The 19,943-nt window shown below is 43.1% G+C and overlaps 2 protein-coding genes across 2 annotated transcripts; both read left to right on the top strand.

Annotated features, from left to right (window-relative positions):
- Nucleotides 1–379: 379 nt before the first annotated feature.
- TM4SF1 (transmembrane 4 L six family member 1) lies at nt 380–5,328 on the top strand (the record flags this gene model as incomplete). The annotated part of the gene is made up of 5 exons (XM_082487193.1): nt 380–556; nt 2,317–2,406; nt 2,494–2,642; nt 4,483–4,663; nt 5,263–5,328. The coding sequence occupies 5 exons, from the start codon at nt 380–382 to the stop codon at nt 5,326–5,328; spliced, it is 663 nt and encodes a 220-aa protein (XP_082343319.1).
- A 4,800-nt stretch (nt 5,329–10,128) lies between these two features.
- Nucleotides 10,129–16,567, top strand: TM4SF18 (transmembrane 4 L six family member 18). The gene is made up of 5 exons (XM_082487047.1): nt 10,129–10,547; nt 12,108–12,197; nt 12,831–12,973; nt 15,482–15,662; nt 16,223–16,567. The coding sequence occupies exons 1-5, from the start codon at nt 10,371–10,373 to the stop codon at nt 16,235–16,237; spliced, it is 606 nt and encodes a 201-aa protein (XP_082343173.1). The 5' UTR covers nt 10,129–10,370; the 3' UTR covers nt 16,238–16,567.
- Nucleotides 16,568–19,943: the final 3,376 nt, after the last annotated feature.

Genomic DNA, 19,943 nt, shown 5'->3' with positions numbered 1-19,943 from the left:
CAAAACCTTTTTCCTTCAGTTCCTAACAGAACCTGTGTTGTGGTTTAAGCCTGTTGTTCATGTCTAATCATGTTCCCTGGTCATCATCCCAAGCATCATATATTAGAGTGAAATTACCTAGTATTCAATATTTCCTTGATTGCATTGGATTTGACAACAATTATTGCATTTAAAAAGGGTGGTGGCATTCTGCCATCCCTGTTCCCTCACTCTGCAATTGGGAATGGTGGTTATGAAGAGGTGTAAACGTCATCCAGGTAGCTAGGTAACCCTAAGTATTTAAAGAGGTGAGAATAAAGGCAGATCTTCTTTTAGGTGTGGAGAGGTATGAGAGAGGTTGGACTGGACTAGTGAAAGAAGAATTTGTAAAGCTGAGGACATGTGTTTTGGAAGGCGCGCTAGATGTATTGGTTATAAGCTGCTCATCCTCGCCTTGCTCTGCATCGTGGCCAACATTTTACTTTATTTTCCCAATGGCGAAACAAGATTTGCTTCACAGCATCATCTCAGCAAATACGTGGAATGCCTTCATGGTATTGTAGGTGGAGGCTTTTTGGTAAGTATTGAGCTAGTGATTTCTCTCAAGTGTATTGTGGATCTACTTGGTATTACTGTTTTTTTTACCAGTTACATTAATTTATGGATCAAATATATTGTCAGCAGGAGCCTCTGGAGTTTTTTCAAAAGAAATTAGCTCTATTACCCCATAGGTATTATTACTTACTATTGGTTATCTTATCTACAACATTTTATCACTTTAGGGCTGAGAAAATCATAGGGTCTAGGTCGCAGAATCCAAATGCAAAATTGGAACCAAGCCTCTCAGCGGATCACGGTTTGCGTAAAGGGTTAAACCCTACATTTTTTGTTATATTATTGAACTATTCTCCTTTTAAATATCCCTGGATAACTAGCACTTAGTTACAATTCCTTAATTCCTATTATCTGAGATGTTGACAGTTATTTCCCTGCCTTAGCGCTTTATTCAGAGGAATTGAGTGGCAGTTATCAAAGCTTTGCATTTGAGTAACAGCAGAGGATGAAGTATTGAGCACGTTCAGTGTAGGACATAGTTAATCTGAAGCTATTATTGTCTACCTTTTCGATTTTGTGGACCACGTTGTAGCGTATTTAAATTCCCTGACTCCAGGTTTCCTTTTTCATTTGCTTTTAAAAGTCCTCTTAGAGATAGGGTATGGATCTCAAGGTATCTGCAAATCACGGTTTGAAAACGATTGCATGGTAAGGCACTCCGCCTTGTGAGAGGTGCTCACGGCTGTGTTCCAGCCCCACTGGAACCTCGGCTGGGATTTGCAAAGACTGGGCTTTACACACAGAATAATACAAATGAAACCGGTGGAACTGCTCCTGGAACACACTTGCACAGCCTCTTCTGGACCTGCAGGAGTGGGGCTCAGCAAGAGGTTTGAGTAAGGGCTGACAAGTTCGTGACTCTTCAACTGGCTCGTTTTTATTGTAGTGTCTTGTTAAGTAAGTCTGTGCAGTTTGCAGTAACGTTGCCCTTTACGGCTTTCCGAGGTACTCCTGGCTGCGGTCTTTATAAGTACAAACTATTACGAAGTCCTGTTAGTGCTGGTGGGGAGGGTACTCTGTTTAATCAACTCTGCTCCTTGATTTTATGCTAAAAGCTTTGGAGTATGGATGATTTATGTTTCTTACAGATAGACTCTGCTTTGTTACTTTGCATTTCTGTCACAGGAAACTGGTTCTGAAAAGCCAGAAGCAGCTTAGATGTCTCTAATGAGATGTTTGCCTGAATTGAGAAAAATATTCCTAGTCTTTCTACTCTAGTCAGACTGGTTTCACACAGTGAATGTTTTTTCAGTGATGACTACTCTCCAGTAACTAATACGTTAGTAGTAATGGTTTTCTTAACAAAATAATTATGAAAGACTCATCTTGTAGTCCTCATTTGGCAGAAAGTGAATGCATTTTTTTTTGCAAAGCATTTTATTTGCAGGATACAGCCTTTAATGTGAGCAAAACCTCTTAAAGTTGAAGTACTTGAAATTGCAGCGATACCGCAGCGGGCTCTTTATTGACAGGCTCTGTATGCGCTGAAGTGCTGTGTACACACAAAGTGGAAATAGAAATATGCCGATCCTGGTGTTGGTGCTACTGGTATCAGTAGCGAGATGCCTACTACATTAAATAGGAGTAAAACTGAACAATTTATACAGGCTGCCCCCCACTCCTGCCCAGAAGCAGTATAAATGAACATGATGTGGGGACTGTGTTTTATCTGCCCCGTCCGTGCAACAGGGCAGAACGGTGCGGTTTGTTTGCTCTGCCTAGGTGCTCATTCCAGCTGCCGTGCTCATTGGGCTCCACAATGACAACTGCTGCGGGTGCTTTGGCCGTGAGAACTGCGGGAAAAGCTGTGCGGTAAGTGACCCCCCGCGCTCCAGCCCCAGACGTCCCACAGCCAGGCGATGGCCGGGCTGAAAGCTCACGGCTGTGTTTCCTGTACAGATGCTGTCCTCAGTTCTGGCAGCCTTTGTGGGGATCCTTGGTTCTGCATACTGCATAATCATTTCAGCACTTGGCTTGTCGCACGGACCATATTGTTTTACTCACCTAGGAAGAAACTGGGTCTATCCTTTCACTGGTTCTTCTGGAGGGTAAGTTGTCGGTGCGTGAGGATGTTACAACTTCCCCCATGTACAGCTGGCCTTTACTCCGGTACCTTTCAGCAATATCAGTAACTGTACACCGAGATCCATTCATAAGTTCATGCTTCTCACTCAGAACTAAACAGATGACATCAGTTACCCGCACTGCTATAGTCTAAAATCAAAGCAATATAAATCCTCTGTCCTACAAAAAGGGATCTGGACATATATATGTGTAGGTAATAATATCTATCTACCACATACTGTTCATATCCATGAATACCTCTACATAAAGTATAAAGTTTTAGGACTTTGAGGGGTTTACAAACTATGAATAGCAGTTGTTACAGAATTTCTCGTATTTGTGTAAGAATCTGTTTTGTGAGGCTTGCTTCTGAAGTTGCTTTGCGTCACTGTAAATTGGCATAATACCTTCATTAGTGACAATGGCACAGAACCTTTGTAAATGAAACTAGAAAAGGTTTATAACAATCTTTGTACAATGCAGGGCGGGGAGGGACAGAATCTCTTAATTATCCCTAATTAGGGTTCTCCAGCAAACCAAGCCTATGTACCTGAGTTGTCTGCTGTTCCCCATCAATCCCCACAAGTCCAGTAGGTTGGAAGAGGATTTGGTTTGGATCATGACATCCTATTACAGTGTCACGGAATCACGGAGTTTTCAGAGTTGGAAGGGACCTCTAGAGATCACCCAGCCCCACTCCCCTGCCAGAGCAGGATTGCCCAGAGCACATCACTCAGAACTGCATCCAGGCGGGTCTTGAAAACCTCCAGAGAAGGGGACTCCACCCCCTCCCTGGGCAGCCTGTGCCAGTGCTCTGTCACCCTCACTGTAAAGAAGTTTTTCCGTGTGTTTGAACGGAACTTCCTATGTTCCGACTCGTGCCCATTGCCCCTCGTCCTGTCACTGGGAACCACTGAAAAGAGCCTGGCTCCATCCTCCTTCAACCCACCCTTTAGATACTTGTACGCCGTAATAAGGTTTCCCCTCAGCCTTCTCTTCTCCAGGCTAAAGAGTCCCAGCGCTCTCAGCCTTTCCTCATACGGCAGATGCTCTGATCCCTTCATCATCTTAGTTGCCCTATGTGTGTCTGTATGGTTGGCAACCTCGAGGCTGTTTCCAGTAACCGTTTATGGCTGATGCCAGACCAGAGACAGTGTGAGTACTAAGAGGGCACACAAAGATCCTTTGCAGCAGAATTTGAATTTTACATTTCTGTTGCATCCCTCCCAAGACAGTGGGCGCTACTCCTCCCCACCCCCCGACTATGAATATGGAAGAACTGAGTTCAGTCTTTGCTGAAGGCTCATCAGTGCTGATGTTCTGAGGATGTGGGTGAGGAGCAGCAGCTGGAACATCACCGTACCCCTCTACATTTGTTCCGTGTTTGGCTCTTCCAGAGCAGGCGTGTGAGGGGCCAAAGACAGCAGCGCAAGAGAGGAAGGGACCCATTTGCTTTGGATCAGTAATTGCCGTCTTTAGAACAAGGGCCCAGTCCTGAAAAGCTCTGTGGCTGTTTTGAGAAAGAGCTTCTCTCTTTCAGCTTTCTTGAGCTTGTTTTGCTTCAATCAGTAATAGAAGATTCTGTCTCTCGGATTAGATTTTATTCCTTTTTTAAAGAAATTATGACAACAAAAATTTGTGCTTGATAGTTCAACACCTCCTTAAACAGAGCAAACTCTGCATGGAATAAACCATTGCTTTTTCTTTTCCCACTGAGAGTGATTATCCTCGATGCAGTTACAGACTACACATGATCTGGTTGTAGTGTATGGTAAGCATCCCACTCTGCCACAACATTAATATGCTTTTAATTGCTGTGTACAGGTACTTGTTTGAGTATAACAGGTGGTCTGAATGTCAAGAACCTCACAACATCGTGCAGTGGAACGTCACCCTCTTTTCCATCCTCCTTGTCTTGGGAGGAATAGAGTTCATCCTGTGCTTCATACAGATAATCAATGGCATTCTTGGAGGACTATGTGGGTTGTGCTGCGGTCACGAGGAGGTAAGACATTTCTAGAACACAAAGCAGTACTGATGCTACTGTGGAGTCTTACTCAGCAGCTATTTTTTAGGTATTCTTAAGCAAAAATTCAGTGTACAACTTTTTTTATAGCCCTGTTGTGTCCAGCATTTTCATGTAGTATTTGACCACGTGCTTTCAGCTGGTGCCTCAGCTGTCACAGTGAAGTTAGTCTGCGCAGGAGCTGAAGGCTTTTTCTCCCCTCTGTGGCACATGTGGTTGTCAGCACTATACAGATCATATAACTGAAATACAAATCTCCCGGTGGTGGTGGTCTTTGCCATGGCCTAAACCATTCTTGCATAGTGTGGTGCAGTTTTCTGGTAGTCTGCTTGTTCTAACTATATTGCTTTAGCCTTGTATTTTGCTCACAGCAGCTGATAGACTGCTGAGAATATGCTGTATTTAATGAAAACTGCGGCACGCTGGCTTTGCTTAATAAAAGCAGGATAAGATAAGGAATTAAATTGCACATAGCTAACAAAACCTGCAGACAGATCCGGAAAGTTTTTTGAAGGTGGCGGTTTTTTGAGTGAGGAAGGGGAATTTCCCCCAAATTTCTTTGAAGTCTTGTTAAACAGTTTGAGCATGTTGTTAAAATCAGTATCGTAGTGGTAGTGTTGGAATTGCAGTGGGTTAAGGTATGAACCAGATACGGTTTATATCGCACGCTCATTATGGCTAATAACATGTTTCACGTTTTTAATTGGCATAGTTGAATATTGGGGCTCTTTCAAAGCTATTCATGTCTTCTCGCTCCTGTTGTCTGTGCTGTAACTGCAGTCCAAAGAACCGTGCTATTGTTGTCTAAATGTGGTCAGGTTAATTTTAGCTCTTATAGTTGGATACAATATTAGTGTTCTTCCCCTTAATATCTGTTCCTTTCTTTTTGTTCCCTTCACAGACATATGCTTGCTAGAAACCTGACAATGCATTGATGCCGGCGCATATGTGCGGTGTATTGAGTATTCTGTGGTTTGTTGGTTTTTATATATTCCGTGCATACTAAAATGCGCATTGTTTGTTGTCAAACTGTGCTGTTGCCATAAATTTAACTGACTTGGGACCAACCTTTGTTGTTGGAGTCATATGCAGGTTTTCCACCAACTTGCCTGTATCTAGAGGCAAAATGTATCCTGAATTTCTTTAGTTCATCTCATCTTAGTACAGGCAACTACCTGAACACATCATGAAAAATGCTTTTTTTTTCTTTCTACTAGCACAACAGCTCTGTAATTTGTGCTGCTTTCCCAATAAAGTTGCACTTTCATTCTGATATTGGAATGAAGACAAACCCAATCTAGTCTGGCCTGGATATAAACAAATACTCAGTTGGAGCAAAAACAAAGCAGCAGAAAAATGTGGATGGTTGAGGGCAGATAGATGCACCTTTTCAGCATTTTTCTGAACTTCTGTATTTCACAAATAAAGATTTGTATTAAAAATACCCAGCAGGTGTCAGTGATTCCTTCCCTGCCTGTGCTGAAAGACTGCTTTCCTGGTCTTGGAGTCAAGGACGGTGGTGGCATGAGAACACGGACACGAAGCATTCGGGTTATAACGTACTTTCCCTCTCCAGCAGGCTCTGTGGGAGTGGGAACTGCTTCACTGTTTGGTTTAGATCACTTACCTGAGCCAGGCAGCTGTGCATCAGCAAGGATGTGACAGTTCAAGGGCAGCTCTGTGACAGGTACGATGCCGCATGTGGAGTCCTCATCCTGGCTCTGGGCTAGCGGGTCGCTGCTGGCAGCCGACCTGAGGGCCGGCGAGAGGCTCCCGTGCCGCTGAGCCCCAGCTCTCTCCCTCCGGCTTTCCTCCCGACTGTTTGGAGTCTTGAGACAGAATGAGACGTGGGTCCGTGTCCTGTTTTTTACCTCACTCAGCAGAACCCCACGCGCAGCAGCGTAGTGCAGATTCAGGTCAGCAGTGACAGATTGATCTGATATATTTGACTTCACCGGTAAGCAGCCTGGAGGCAGTACTCTGAGATCCTGTGCAAGAACCTCTGAAGTGTGGCTTGTAGCACATTACAGTGAATGTTTTATCACCAGGTAAAGTAAATCTGAACAATACGCTGCCAACAGCACTGCTGGCAAGGTCAGTATGCTGCTGGCAATGGCGTTTTTCAAGTGAAAAACAAAATGTGGCATGCCATTTATTTCAAAGAAATGAGGCGGATTAACATTATCGCTCAGTTTTGGAATCTGGCAGTTAATGTTGTCTTGGAAAACAGGCAAGTTATTTTCTGTTTATGGGAGAAAAAGAATTTCCCACGGGTCTTCATGTGTACTTAGTATTATTTGTAACTAGGAGGGTGGTCTTTAAGGTAGGTAGAGACTTGGGGTGCATCTCAGGCTGTCCTCACAGCCAAGTCTGCCCAGTACAAATATATATTTGAAAAAAAGAAATTAACTGTGAAAACAAAATTGCGCACACACATCCACAGCCATTCGAGAACTCACAGATAGGAAAAGGTTGTGCTTAGAAAGATATCTGCTTCTTGCGATACCATTTATTCACATATAAATACATAGCAGTAGTTGAGGGCAGTCTATACCGTTTCTGCTTGTTGTGTTTGTCCCTGTCTTGCCCTGCTATGGGAGGGAGGAGAACATGCACATGCATATACACACACAAAATTCTTTGCTGCTATGCACTATGGTGTCTTTGTATGTGAATAAGGAGTGGTTGAACAAGGATCTGTAAGTTTAAATTAAGTGTAGAGAGAAGGAAAAGAGGGTCTCGATGGAACAGGGTATAATTTCCATGCAATTTACAGAATTTTTACCTCGCTTGCATAATTGTTATTTTTCTTTCTGGTACACACAACTAATTAAACAACTTAATTTTAGAAATTCTAATGGACAAAATGATTAGGCTAGAGTTTAGAATTAAAACTTTAGCTCGCATCGATGTCACACTAATGCACAACATATTACTACTCACTGTTTATGTTGTCATTTAATAAAGGCCAGTTGAATTCCTTTGTTGTCTGATGCATAAGACAGTGTTCGGGGAGTTTTATCAGTTATATCGTGGAGAGATGGTTGTTTTAGGTTAAATTCATTTTAGTTGGCAGAGAAGTCAGTCATCCAGAGTAAACATGGCTTTTCGGTAATGGGCTTGGCATCAACTCATGGATATTGACAGCAACAGGAAAGCAGTTCTTGCAACACTTGGTAAGGTATTTGAGAAACTGGTTGCCAGGTTTGCTTAATACTTAGTATAAAATGGTTGCTTCCTGTTCTAGTGGTATAGTGTGCCAGCAAAAAACACACCTTGATTTGGTATCTGCAGAGTTCAATTTAAATACAAAATAAGTCATCATGCGGATTGCTGTACTGCAGAATGAATGCTGTTCCAGGTGTCACTTTCTAAGTAAGTTTCTTCTAATCAGAACAGATTACTACGGGAGGTAGCAGGAAATCTGATTGTAAACTAAGCTGCTTGCTAGCAATTTTGGCCCTTGCCAAAAAAATATTGCAGCCTATTACATGATCTCTGAGTTTTGTAACAAAAAATCAGTCCTGGGGATGTGATGTGCTTGCTTTTGGTTCAGCTGTTTTGTCTGATGATGTGAGCTCTGTCCATGCCCATGAGCCTGCAAAGGGAGGTTTGACGCTGATTTCGGTTAGAGGAAAGCCTTGAAAAAAGTGTCTGTAGCAATTAAGGCGTAAAACAGGAAATATGGGAAGATTCTCAGAGTAAAGTCTGTGGACTTCAAAATGAAACCTCCTGGAAAAAGAAGGGGAGAGGAAAACAGGAGAGTCACAGCAGAGAATGGGTAGAAAAAACATGTAATTGCATGAATGACACCGTGCCCATTTCGTTAGGTGATCTCATTTGAAGCAATAGCAAGGAATTAGTTACACCATGCAGCCTGAACAGCTTTTATAAGATCATGAGAGAGGCCTTGTGTGTGCAGAGCCTAAAACAGCTCATGAGGAAACAGAAGGAAAATTTGCCGTGACATCATTGCTTCTAAAAGCAGCCTTCTCGCTTTTGATATAGCCCCAATTTTTTTGTTCTCTGACTACAACTTTCCTTTTGAGTAAACCCTGAGCTTATTCTTGTGTTACTTTTCTGGTGACTCACGGGGGCACGGAAAGGCATCTTGGGCCGTGCTGAGTGCATCCAAACGGCTCTGGCTGGGTGTTACTGGGGTGGGTGGTTCATGGCTTAGGGAATGATGACACATGGAAATAGGGAAACTGTCCAGCTTTGGCTTTGCACAGTGCAAAACAGCAGGCGTTTCAAAAAACAGCCAGATCTTTTGTCCTGTGCAAAAAGTCATGTGTACATAGGTCAGATCCATAGCTGTGCATACTCAGCTGTAAGCACAGGGTAGAACAGCTGGAGAAATAGCAGGGCTCTGGGCTGCATAGGGAAGAGTGTGGCCAGTAGGTCGAGGGAGGTCATTCTCCCCCTCTACTCTGCACTGGTGAGGCCACAACTGGAATACTGTGTCCAGTTTGGGGCTCCCCAGTTCAAGAGGGACAGGGAACTGCTGGAGCGAGTCCAGCGTAGGACAACTAAGATCGTTGAGGGATTGGAGCATCTGCCTTATGAGGAAAGGCTGAGAGCGCTGGGACTCTTTAGCCTGGAGAAGAGAAGGCTGAGGGGAGACCTTATTAATGCTTACAAGTATCTAAAGGGTGGGTTGAAGGAGGATGGAGCCAGGCTCTTTTCAGTAGTTCCCAGTGACAGGACGAGGGGCAATGGGCACGAGTCGGAACATAGGAAGTTCCGTTCAAACACACGGAAAAACTTCTTTACAGTGAGGGTGACAGAGCACTGGCACAGGCTGCCCAGGGAGGGGGTGGAGTCCCCTTCTCTGGAGATGTTCAAGACCCGCCTGGATGCAGTCCTGAGTAATGTGCTCTGGGCAATCCTGCTCTGGCAGGGGAGTGGGGCTGGATGATCTCTAGAGGTCCCTTCCAACTCTGAAAACTCCGTGATTCCGTGATTCTGTGACTTAGTTCATGAAACAGGTCAGCTGCATAATGCTGCGGAAAAAAGTAATTAATTGAAATGTGACAATAAGTCTGCCTGGCAGTTTCTAACCAGTGTTATTTGGGCTTCTGTGCTCTCTGCAAAGTGGCTAAGACTCAGCTTGGTGTTTTTGTGGGGCTGCCCCATGTTAGCAGCGAGTGTTGGTTCACCCTTGGCGCTCCGTCTGCCAGCTCTGGCATTAATGATCTGCAGTGTGAGGCAGCGTGAGGCCTTCTGCACAGAGACTGGGCATATTTATCATTTGACAGCCCCCTTCCCTGTGTGAGGTAGAAAAAAGGTTGCGGTGTGGTAAGGCTGAGCGACCTGCCTCGTGCACCACAGCCCTGCTCGTGCCAGTCCAGGCGGTCGCGAGGAAATGAGGCTGTGGAAGTTCCTTCCTGAGCCTGACTTCTAGACATATTTCATTTGGAACATCACAGAGGAGGATCTTTTAGAAGGGAAACTGCTGCTTAAAGACGTATGCTTAGAAAGGACAATGAGCTCAGACGGCGATACTCATCTATTGTTCTGCTAACTGTTAAGCACTCTCTGATCTCTGGAATCACTCCCCAGTCACCCAGTTCCTGGGAACATGAAATGACTGAATCAAACTGAGGAGGTCAAAACATTTTTCATATTTAAAAACTTGTAATCTTTTGTTATTTTAGAAGAGGAAAACCTGTAAAGTTCTGACAGGATGGCTTTGGAGACATGTGGAAGCTGTTTGAGCTGTCTGCTGATCCCACTTGCGCTTTGGAGTATTGTTGTCAACATCCTGTTATACTTCCCTAACGGGAGAGCTTCACATGCCGCCAGCTACCAGCTTCCCAACTACGTGTGGTATTTTGAAGGGATCTGTTTCTCAGGTGTGATGGTGAGTGTTGATTCTATGGCTTTTTCATGAATTGCATTCTACTGCAAATAATACTGGGTTACAGTGCAGCGATGTAATTGTGCTTTTAAAGAGAATATGGATTACTTTGGCAAAGACACTGCAGGTAGAAAAACTCAAATTGAAAAAAAAAGGTGAATATAGTGAATGACATGCTATGTATACTATCTAATTTCATGTAAGTGATTTTGCAGGGTTGATTGGTGTTTTTTCTGCTGGCTTTTTGTTTATGTGTAATTTATGCTTGTATTATGTAGTAAGGCACAATGTTGATTTAATCCTCTGTGAAGTTTGAGTTGAGCTCTTTTGCCAAAACAAAATGGAACAAAAACTGAAAAAGCTTCTCATCACTGTTACGATGTTTTTAAGAGCTGTATGCAGTCCAGTGTTTAGAGGACTGGATACAGTTCACAATGCATCGAGTGCTGCTGTTGTTGGGCTCAGTACAGAAGATTGTCTCACTGTGATTGGCAGAGTAGGATTTTCTCCATTACGTTTGTAATAGGCGCATCTGCAGTTATAAACGAACAGAGTTGCCCACTACTCATGGCAGCCTCAGGGACAGAGAGCAGTTTTGTAATAAAAGTGCATGCACGCAGTCAGCATTTAAAAAGGTCTCATCTGCATAAGTAATGTGCTGAAATGGGAGAGTTATTAAAATAACATCCTTTTGAAATCGTGTATTCTTCCTAAAGCAGAAAAAAAAGCCCTAGTCTTTTCCAGTGGAGGGAAAAACTACCAGGCAGAAAACGTGAACAGAAAAGCATAGTTGAAAATTCATTAAAAAGTTAACTGCAACAGTGACGTTCATATTTTGAAGCATTTTTAACTTTAGGATTATTACCAATTTATTAAAAACATATATATTATCCTGTTACAAACAGGGCAGCAGCATGTGAGAGGATATTGCTGTGATTCAGAAACATTCCCTTTTCATATTTCCCCTTTCAAACCAGTGCCTCTCTGAGTGGCAGTTTGTGGTTCTAGAGTCCAAATCTCAGTTATTGAAATGATTCTAGTATCAGGTTTAAATAATCCAATAATCTGAGAAAACCAGTATGGATACTTGACAGAGAAAGCAAATGAAAGTCCAGGTGAATTTAACAGAAAGCTTGTACTACTGACTTTTTCTAGCGTAACTGTTGGTAAGGAAGGTGATTCCCTGATCCAAGTAACTGGGTCAGCGAGAAGCTGTTGAACAGGTATGGTTATATCAATAAAATATCCTTCCTGTCATTGGTATTGATTCTTTTACTTGTGAGCTTGGTTTCATTCTTCCGCTGGCATAGCTGTGTCCGTGCTGGTAACGCTTTGCTGTGGTGGGAGACATTGTACTCCTTCAAATACAAGAAACAAGTACAGTGCCAGCCTAATACAAACAGTCCAGTTCCACGATGCGCCCTGAGTAGTTGTGCTTTCCTCCTGAGCGGCTTTCAGCTCTCAACAGAGCATAACAGATGCAGTCCCTCCCTTCCATGGGCAAAGGAGACTTCGGCTTCATATCTGCAGTCGCTTCACTGACCTTATAATGTCCCCTTATAGATCCTTCTGTTGGCAGTAATTCTAATAGCACTGGAGTGCAGCGTGTTCCATCGGTGCTGCCAGAGTGAGAGCTGTAACAAAACCTACAGGGTGAGTCTGTCTTCTATTTTTGTGTGTCTCGTTAGCGTTTGTTCTGTGTGCCTTCCTGCTCCCGGGTCTCCAGAGCATCCTCCTCCCGCGCCACAGCTGTTTCCGCGTCCTTCGCAGAAAAGGGCCCTAGGCCGGGTGGAGAGGTCACAGAAAGAGTAGCTCCTTCCTTCTGATGCATAAGCAGGATGGACAAAAAATAAACAAAAAATCCTTGTAAAATAAAATAAGAACGTAGAAGGCCGGAGAGTTTCAATTGCTTATGTTATTTGGAAGTTATTTTTTCCAGTAACAACTCAATATACACTGTCTGGAACTCAAACATGTTTAATGCATGGTTGTGTTCCTCTAGCATTTTTTGGAAAAAATTTTGCAAAAATGCAAGTTTTGTTTTAAAAATAAATCCCCAAACAATATTTAACTGAGAGTTGTGAAACTGTCTTAAACTCTGTCTTGATCTTTATTTTGTATGTGTATGCTTACTGTTCTTTACCTGATATTTTTCTTTCTGAATATTGAAGTTTGGGACAATCAAATGTGAAATCCAACCCTAAGGAAGTATCTAGGCAGGCTGAATGACTGTATTTGCTATGGACACTGTCCCCACACAGTAATATTTTTCTCTCTTTACTTCAGAGTTTTATTTCAATTGTGCTAGCCCTTCTTGGAGTCGCTTTCTCTGGATACAGTTGCATCATTTTTACTTTGGGGTTGATCCAAGGCCCCTTCTGCAATTCCTCAGGTGGATGGGATTATATCTTCAAAGACACTGCTGGAGGGTAAGAAACATCAATGTAATTTCTTCTTCTGGAAGAAACTCTTCAACAAAAAAATAGTCAGGCAAATTCCCTCACAATTTTACACAAAATGGCACAGTCTTTTGAACACAAGACCTATATTGATGAGTGACATTTTTCAACTTCTTGAATGAGCACCAGAATCCTCAAAGAAAGGTATTTGCCTTCTTGTATGGAAAGATTAAATGTAAGAATCTTTGTACTGATCAGACCTGGAGGTCCATGTAGCTAAGTGTACTTTATCCGGTGGTGATCACAATCGTATGTGTAGTGAATAACAAAATCATAGAATCATAGAATGGTTTAGGTTGGAAAGGACCTTGAAGATCATCAAGTTCCAAACCCCCTGCCATAGGCAGGGACACCTCCCACCAGCCCAGGTTGCCCAAGGCCACGTCCAGCCTGGCCTTGAACACCTCCAGGGATGGGGCCTCAACAACCAACAGCCTCTCTGGGCAACCTGTGCCAGTGCCACACCACCCTCAAAGTGAAAAACTTCTTCCTAATGTTTAATCTGAACCTGCCCTCTTCCAGTTTAAAGCCATTCCCCCTCGTCCTATTGCTACATACCCCAGTAAAAAGTCCTTCTCCAGCTCTCCTGTAGGAGGCCCCCTTAAGGTACTGGAAGGCCACAATAAGATCTCCCCGGAGCCTTCTCTCCTCCAGGCTGAACAGCCCCAGCTCTCTCAGCCTCTCCTCATAGGGGAGGAGCTCCAGCCCTCGGATCATCCTCGTGAATCTCCTCTGGACACGCTCCAGCAGGTCCATGTCCTTCTTATGTTGGGGACTCCAGAGCTGGATGCTGTACTCCAGGTGGGGTCTCACAAGAGTGGAGTAGAGGGGCAGAATCACCTCCTTTGACCTGCTGGCCACACTTCTGATGCAGCCCAGGATACGGTTGGCCTTCTGGGCTGCGATCGCACGCTGCTGGCTCACATTGAGCTTCTCATCAATCAGCACCCCCAGGTCCTTCTCCTCAGGGCTGCTCTCCAGCCATTCCCCGCCCAGCCTGTATTTGTGCTTGGGATTGCCCCGACCCAGATGTAAGACCTTGCACTTGGCCTTGTTGAACTGCATGAGGTTGGCTTGGGCCCACCTCTCCAGCCTGTCCAGGTCCCTCTGGACGGCATCCCTCCCCTCCAGCGTGTCTACCTCACCACACAGCTTGGTATCAGCAGCAAACTTGCTGAGGGCGCACTTGACCCCACTGTCCATGTTGCCGACAAAGGTGTTGAACAGTACAGGCCCCAGAGTGAGTGGAGGTGGATACTTTCTCTCAGAATATTCTCTCGAATTCCTCAAGATGTTGGTCCAAAGATTATAGACGGCATTTTTGTATTTAATAACTCAGTAGGTTTCTCTTTAACTCCTGAAGCTCAATGAAATCTGTAGTTTGATCACTGGTGGTTCTGGCATACAGGTACTGTATTTCATAAAACTCCAATTTGGGGCAGACAAAGTGTAGTCTGAGTCCCAGCCTCCCAGAGGCATGAAAGTTTTGATTCAGATCTGTAACCTGAGGCTGCTTTCGCAAGATTTTGCATTCTCCCTTTAAAAGATCAAAGTTTTGTAAGACTTGAATATTTCATGTCGTATAATGCCAAGCTGTTCCAGCTGCATTTGAATGCACCGAAGATTACGTTTGTCAGAGGCTCACAAACACGTTCCTTCAGCATCCAACAGGAACAGTTTTTAAACCACGGCCTTCTCTCACCTAACTCAGCTTTATTTAAAAACACTGAAGTGCATCCTGCAACCTTTGCAATGTATCACTAGCTTTACCATCCCATTTGGAAACACAAAAATGAGAGCTTGAGTTCAATGTGAAGGGCCAGATGCCTCATGATGCACTCCAGATTTGTCTCAAACCATTTCAGTTACGGATGTTTAGAAAAAAAGCAACTGACACTGAGCAAGTGAGTCTAACAAAGGCTCTTGCGGCGAACCTCCAGGCTAGAGCACGTCTCACAGTTAAAAGGGCACATCGGTTTTGCACTTCATGATCCTCGAGGACGCAAAGCACAGCTCAAGAACAACTGAGAAATGCACATGGTGACACCTCAGCCCTGTGTTTAGGCTGCATGCCCTTGTTAGAACAATGGCCTTGGGGTGTTCCTGCTCTCTGCATGGTACTGATGTCAGCTGGACTTAACCTACAGCTGAAATTAAACCAATAAAAGGAAAATTCCCATTTTAAACTTGCCTTCTGCTATTTGAAAAAACAGCAGCATCTTTCTAACACCCGAGTGTCTAACAGGAAAACTAATGAAGCAGATGTATTTGAGGAAAATAAGTCTTTTCACTCAGCAGAGTTTGACAAACCCATGCAGGAGTTATGGTGGTGTAACGAAAGACTAGAGTCTGGCTCCTGAACTTAAAGCATATAAAGCCAAATGTGGTTTTATATCTATTATAGGTAAAATAATGTGTATTGAAATGGAATTGCACCGACCACGTTTAATTTTCTTCATATCACTATTTTCCTAATAGGTACCTCACAGATTACTCTGTTTGGTCTCGGTGCACCGAACCTGCCAACGTGGTGGAGTGGAACGTCATTTTACTCTCTGTTCTGATAGCTCTTAGTGGACTGCAGTTGATCATCTGTTTTCTCAAAGTGGCTGCTGAGTTGAAACGGACACTCTGTGGGACCTATTCTGTTTTTGTGCAGGTAACAAAATAGCTGAGGTAGTTTCTTCAGCATCCCCAAGTCGGTTTAGCTTCAGCAATCTCTCTCAGTTGAGGACCTACCCTTTTGGTTTATGCATTCTCTATGCTACTGCATTTTTATTACCAGAGATATGTACCGTTAATAAATCTATCGTGTTTGATTCATTCACTAATTCCTGTGGTATACAGGGATTAGCGAGTGCTCACTCTGACCTTTAAGGCTGGGATCGAGAGGAAAAAAAGGTGTCTGGGAATTCAGCACTGGTGCTGAGTACGTTACTCCTATGTCAGCAGAGGTTTCTGAGCACCTTTCTTCTAGCAGTCAATTCAAAGTAATCCTTACCAATGTGTGGGTTTCACGGCTTCTTCTGGGAACAGCGGCCTCCACAAGGCCGAGGCCGGGACAGAGCCCCGCTGCCGGGCAGGCCGCAGCCACGCTGCCCCCCAGCCCTGCCTGCGCCCCGCTTAGGTCAGACGCGGGCATCCAAAAGGCGAACAACTTCCATATTAACTTGAGTTGAAAAACAGAGGGCAGTTACTACCTTCCTTTTTTATTTGCAGGCCGGGATTCTCTGAAAATGGCAGGGAAATCTACACTGCTTCTCCCCCACTCCCCAGAAAAGGAAAGAAATGGCTTCTCCAACACTTACGATGGCAGATTTGGGTGCTGCAAAGGCAAACAAAACCCTTGTCTGAAATCTTTGTCTCTCTAGCCTCTCTATTTTGGATGAAGTTATTTGAACATCTACATTTTTCTAGTTGTTTTCTAACCTGTCCGGTTGTCCCTGATATTGACTGTTTGTTTTTTCACCCTCCAGCTTGTTCTGGCAATAGGGAGGTTTGAATACTTGGAACTAATTTTTGTATTGAAATCACCTTTGTTTGAATAAACTGCTGTAAAACTGTTATTATACTCCCCTCTCTTTGTTCAGAACATAGGAATATTTGATGTTCGAAGGGGCCTGGATTCAAAGCCCAGGATGTCAGGATGGGTTGTTTCCTTGAGAATTAGTGCACTGGATGAAGCCATGATTTCTAAATGAATAAATTACAGTTACAGGCAGACCATGATGGTCACGGAAGGCAGCAGCCTATTCTGCTCTGTCTGCCTTAGAAGTTCTTATCTGCACAAAGCAGTTACTGAACAAAGCCTATTTAGAAAGGCATCCAGGCCTGATTGAGAGACTAGATACACAGCTCTGAAGTCAGCCGCGCTAATTAGTGCATGTTAATAGCTGCATTGGATTTCCTTTTATTTTATACTCAGAAGCAAACTTTTGGGGTTTTTGATCAAGTATTATGTGACTTGAGGGAATATATCAGGGAACCTTGTGAGCTCCCAGTGCTGGCTTATTAATACTCTTCTAAGTACCCTGACCTTGCTGCAATGGAAGGCTAATGTTCTTGACAATAATAATCAAATGAAAAAGAATAATCTGTTTAAAATTAACTGCTAAAAGTCTTTTTAATTCCTCAAAGTATTATTATTTAATTCCCAGTGGAAATTCAGGGATTCACAATGAAGTGGACTTATGGCTCATTTGCAGCTGCATGGGAAACATTTGGCTGTATTCAGCACTGTTTTTTGAGAGAATGATCATGCAGAGGAATGTGAAATACGTACTTCAGAGTGGCAGCAATGCACGCATCCCTGTTACATCAGAACTAGTGAGATTCAGCTTCATCAACATCTAATATTAAACACTGTTAGAACTGCAAACCATACAATAAGTGGCAGCTGTGGGTAAGGTATTTAGAAAAAATAGTCATTTAATTCTGTTTCAAAACAATATTGAGATTTTGCCTTGATATTCTTTTACCGTACTGTTTTGAAAAGCTGATTTCTTCCTGTAGGATTTGAAGACTGCATCTAAAGTTTTAATTGCTTAGTTTCTATTAAGTTGCAAGAAGTAATAAAGAAATTAATAATTTTTAAGAATGGGGCTAGTCTTTTGGGAGACAGTTCAAGGTGGCATGGATGTTCAGAGATGTGTAATAAAAAGGCATGATTACAAAATGGGGGCTGTTTGCAACTGAGAACTTGTTTTTCTTCTAGGCTTAAATATACATCATATCATATAACTACTTAAATGATAATCCCACATCCTAATGGACTTATGGATATTTTTTGCGGACAGAAGGAAAAGAAAGAAAACTTAACAATCAACCCGTACTCCTACCAAACACCTTGGAGAATATTGCTGATTTCATGCCTGCAGACCATGGAACTGTTTATTTTGAAAATGTTAGAAATATTTGAAAAAAGGTTTTGATTATTTGGATAAAAAATAGTATGTGCGGAGTAGACATTCAAAGCAGAAACCCCCTAGAACTGCTAAATATTTCAAAAGTGAATGGCACCATTTCACTGAGGAAAGCAAACAATCAGGGTATTCTGTTCAGACTCCAGCTCAGCCATGGGGAAAATACAGGCTTATCTTTAGGCAAACAGGGTCTATTGAGATAGATTTTGCTCTGCTGGAGGAGAGGAATGAAATACCTTAAAGTCACACCTGGCAACCCTTAACCCTTTATCTTGCTCCTGTATGTGTCCTTTCCACTTTGCAATAACTTGTCTCTGATCATGGAAAGTCTTGAGCTTGGCAGACAGCAGACACAAAGAACAGTACCTAGTTTGACAGCTTTTTCCATAGTAGTGTTGTTAGCAGCTGTTCCTCACTGCTGGCAAGGTTTGGCTGTCTTTAATTCATCTTTTTTACTTTGTGATTGTGTCTGGTGAATTTGTATTCCTTCTCTACCACAGGCTGGTGGCTTAAATCAAAGAGACAGATGTGTAATTTAGTTCTTGTTGGATATATTGATTCTGCAACGCTCTTTATCCATAATCCAGATATTGGCATCTCCATTGCCATAGCCAGACTCGACTGTGACTTGACGGCTCAGCTTTTAAATGGACAGTTTATTAATTTGAAATTGGTGGTAAGAATTCTAAAGGCTAACAGTGAGTTGCATTTACAAATTTAAAACAAATTTAAAACTTTTGGCTGTAAGGCAAAGTTAAACTTGATCTAATCAACCTTATTGCTCTCCACAGCTCCCTGAAAGGAGGTTGTAGCGAGGGGGGAGTTGGTCTCTTCTCCCAAATAACAGGCGATAGGACAAGAGGAAATGGCCTCAAGTTGCACCAGGTTAGGTTTAGATGGATATTAGAAAAATTTTCAGACGTGACCAGCAACTCTGATGGTGGTGGTTGAGGCAACATGACCATCTGCCTCTCCAGCTGCAGAACGCAGACCTCACCCCAACAGCAGCAGAGAGAAGGGGGACGCAGAGCCCGGACAAAGCTCACACTGTGCCTGCGTAAGCAAAACCCTGTTTTGAAGAAGAGTTCCTGAACCTGCAGCGCGTGTGCTGCCTGCTGAAATCCACAGATAAAATACCCCGGGCACAGCTGGACGAAAGCTGCAGATTTGAGTTTATAAACTTCTGTAAGTGAGGAGTTAATGCTGAAACTCGGAGTGAAGTAAGCGTTCCACCATTATTTGTTCCTCACAGCCAACGCGTTTTGTCAAAGTATGGTGATGCTGTGTCTGGAATGGGAATGTCATTAATTCCAAACGCTGCAACTGGAGATAGCTGTAGAGACTCACTTTTGACCACAAATAATTGTGGACAGAGATTTGTAGTAAAATACTGTGGAGTCCCATCCCCCTTTGCATTTTGGGGCACAGTATTCCTCATGTAGTTAAAAGTGAGTCTTGAAGTACAATTTCCTGATTGCTGATTCTTCACATGTTGGATGGAGGGTTTTTTCCACATCAAAATAGAATAGGGTGCCAGAGGACTAATGAAGCTCCCCACAACTTTAAAAGGTATTTACCTTCAAAGGTTTGCAGGAGGTCAGAACAGCAGCATGGGCAGGGGCCAATAAACACATCATTCAGATTCAGGAAATTATGAAATTGTGGGGTTTCAATTCAATCTAACTGGGAGCTTTTGTTGAGACTTTCTTTGTCAGAATATTCCATTTTTGGGTTTGGTATCTTTTTTTTTTCCTCAAGGAAGTAAAAGATCGGCTTTATACTTTCAATGCAATTTTGAGGGCTATCAGAACAGTCATAGCATTTCAGCATCCTTAGTATGAGAAATGAGGTATTGTGGTTTAAAACAATCAGGGGATATTCATGACACCAAATTGCAAACTCATAATTTAACCAATGAAATTAGGTGTTCAGTCTTTTGAGGCCCTCTCTACCACAGAAGAGAGGTTCCTGCTCCTCCAACACCCTCTGTCAGTTTTTTTAATTCCTTAAGCAAAAGA

The sequence above is a fragment of the Vanellus vanellus genome, assembly GCF_965231255.1.
Source record: "Vanellus vanellus genome assembly, chromosome: 8".
NCBI lineage: Eukaryota > Metazoa > Chordata > Aves > Charadriiformes > Charadriidae > Vanellus > Vanellus vanellus.
Note: the sequence above shows the minus strand (reverse complement) of the source record. Positions and strands in the feature narration are given on the sequence as shown.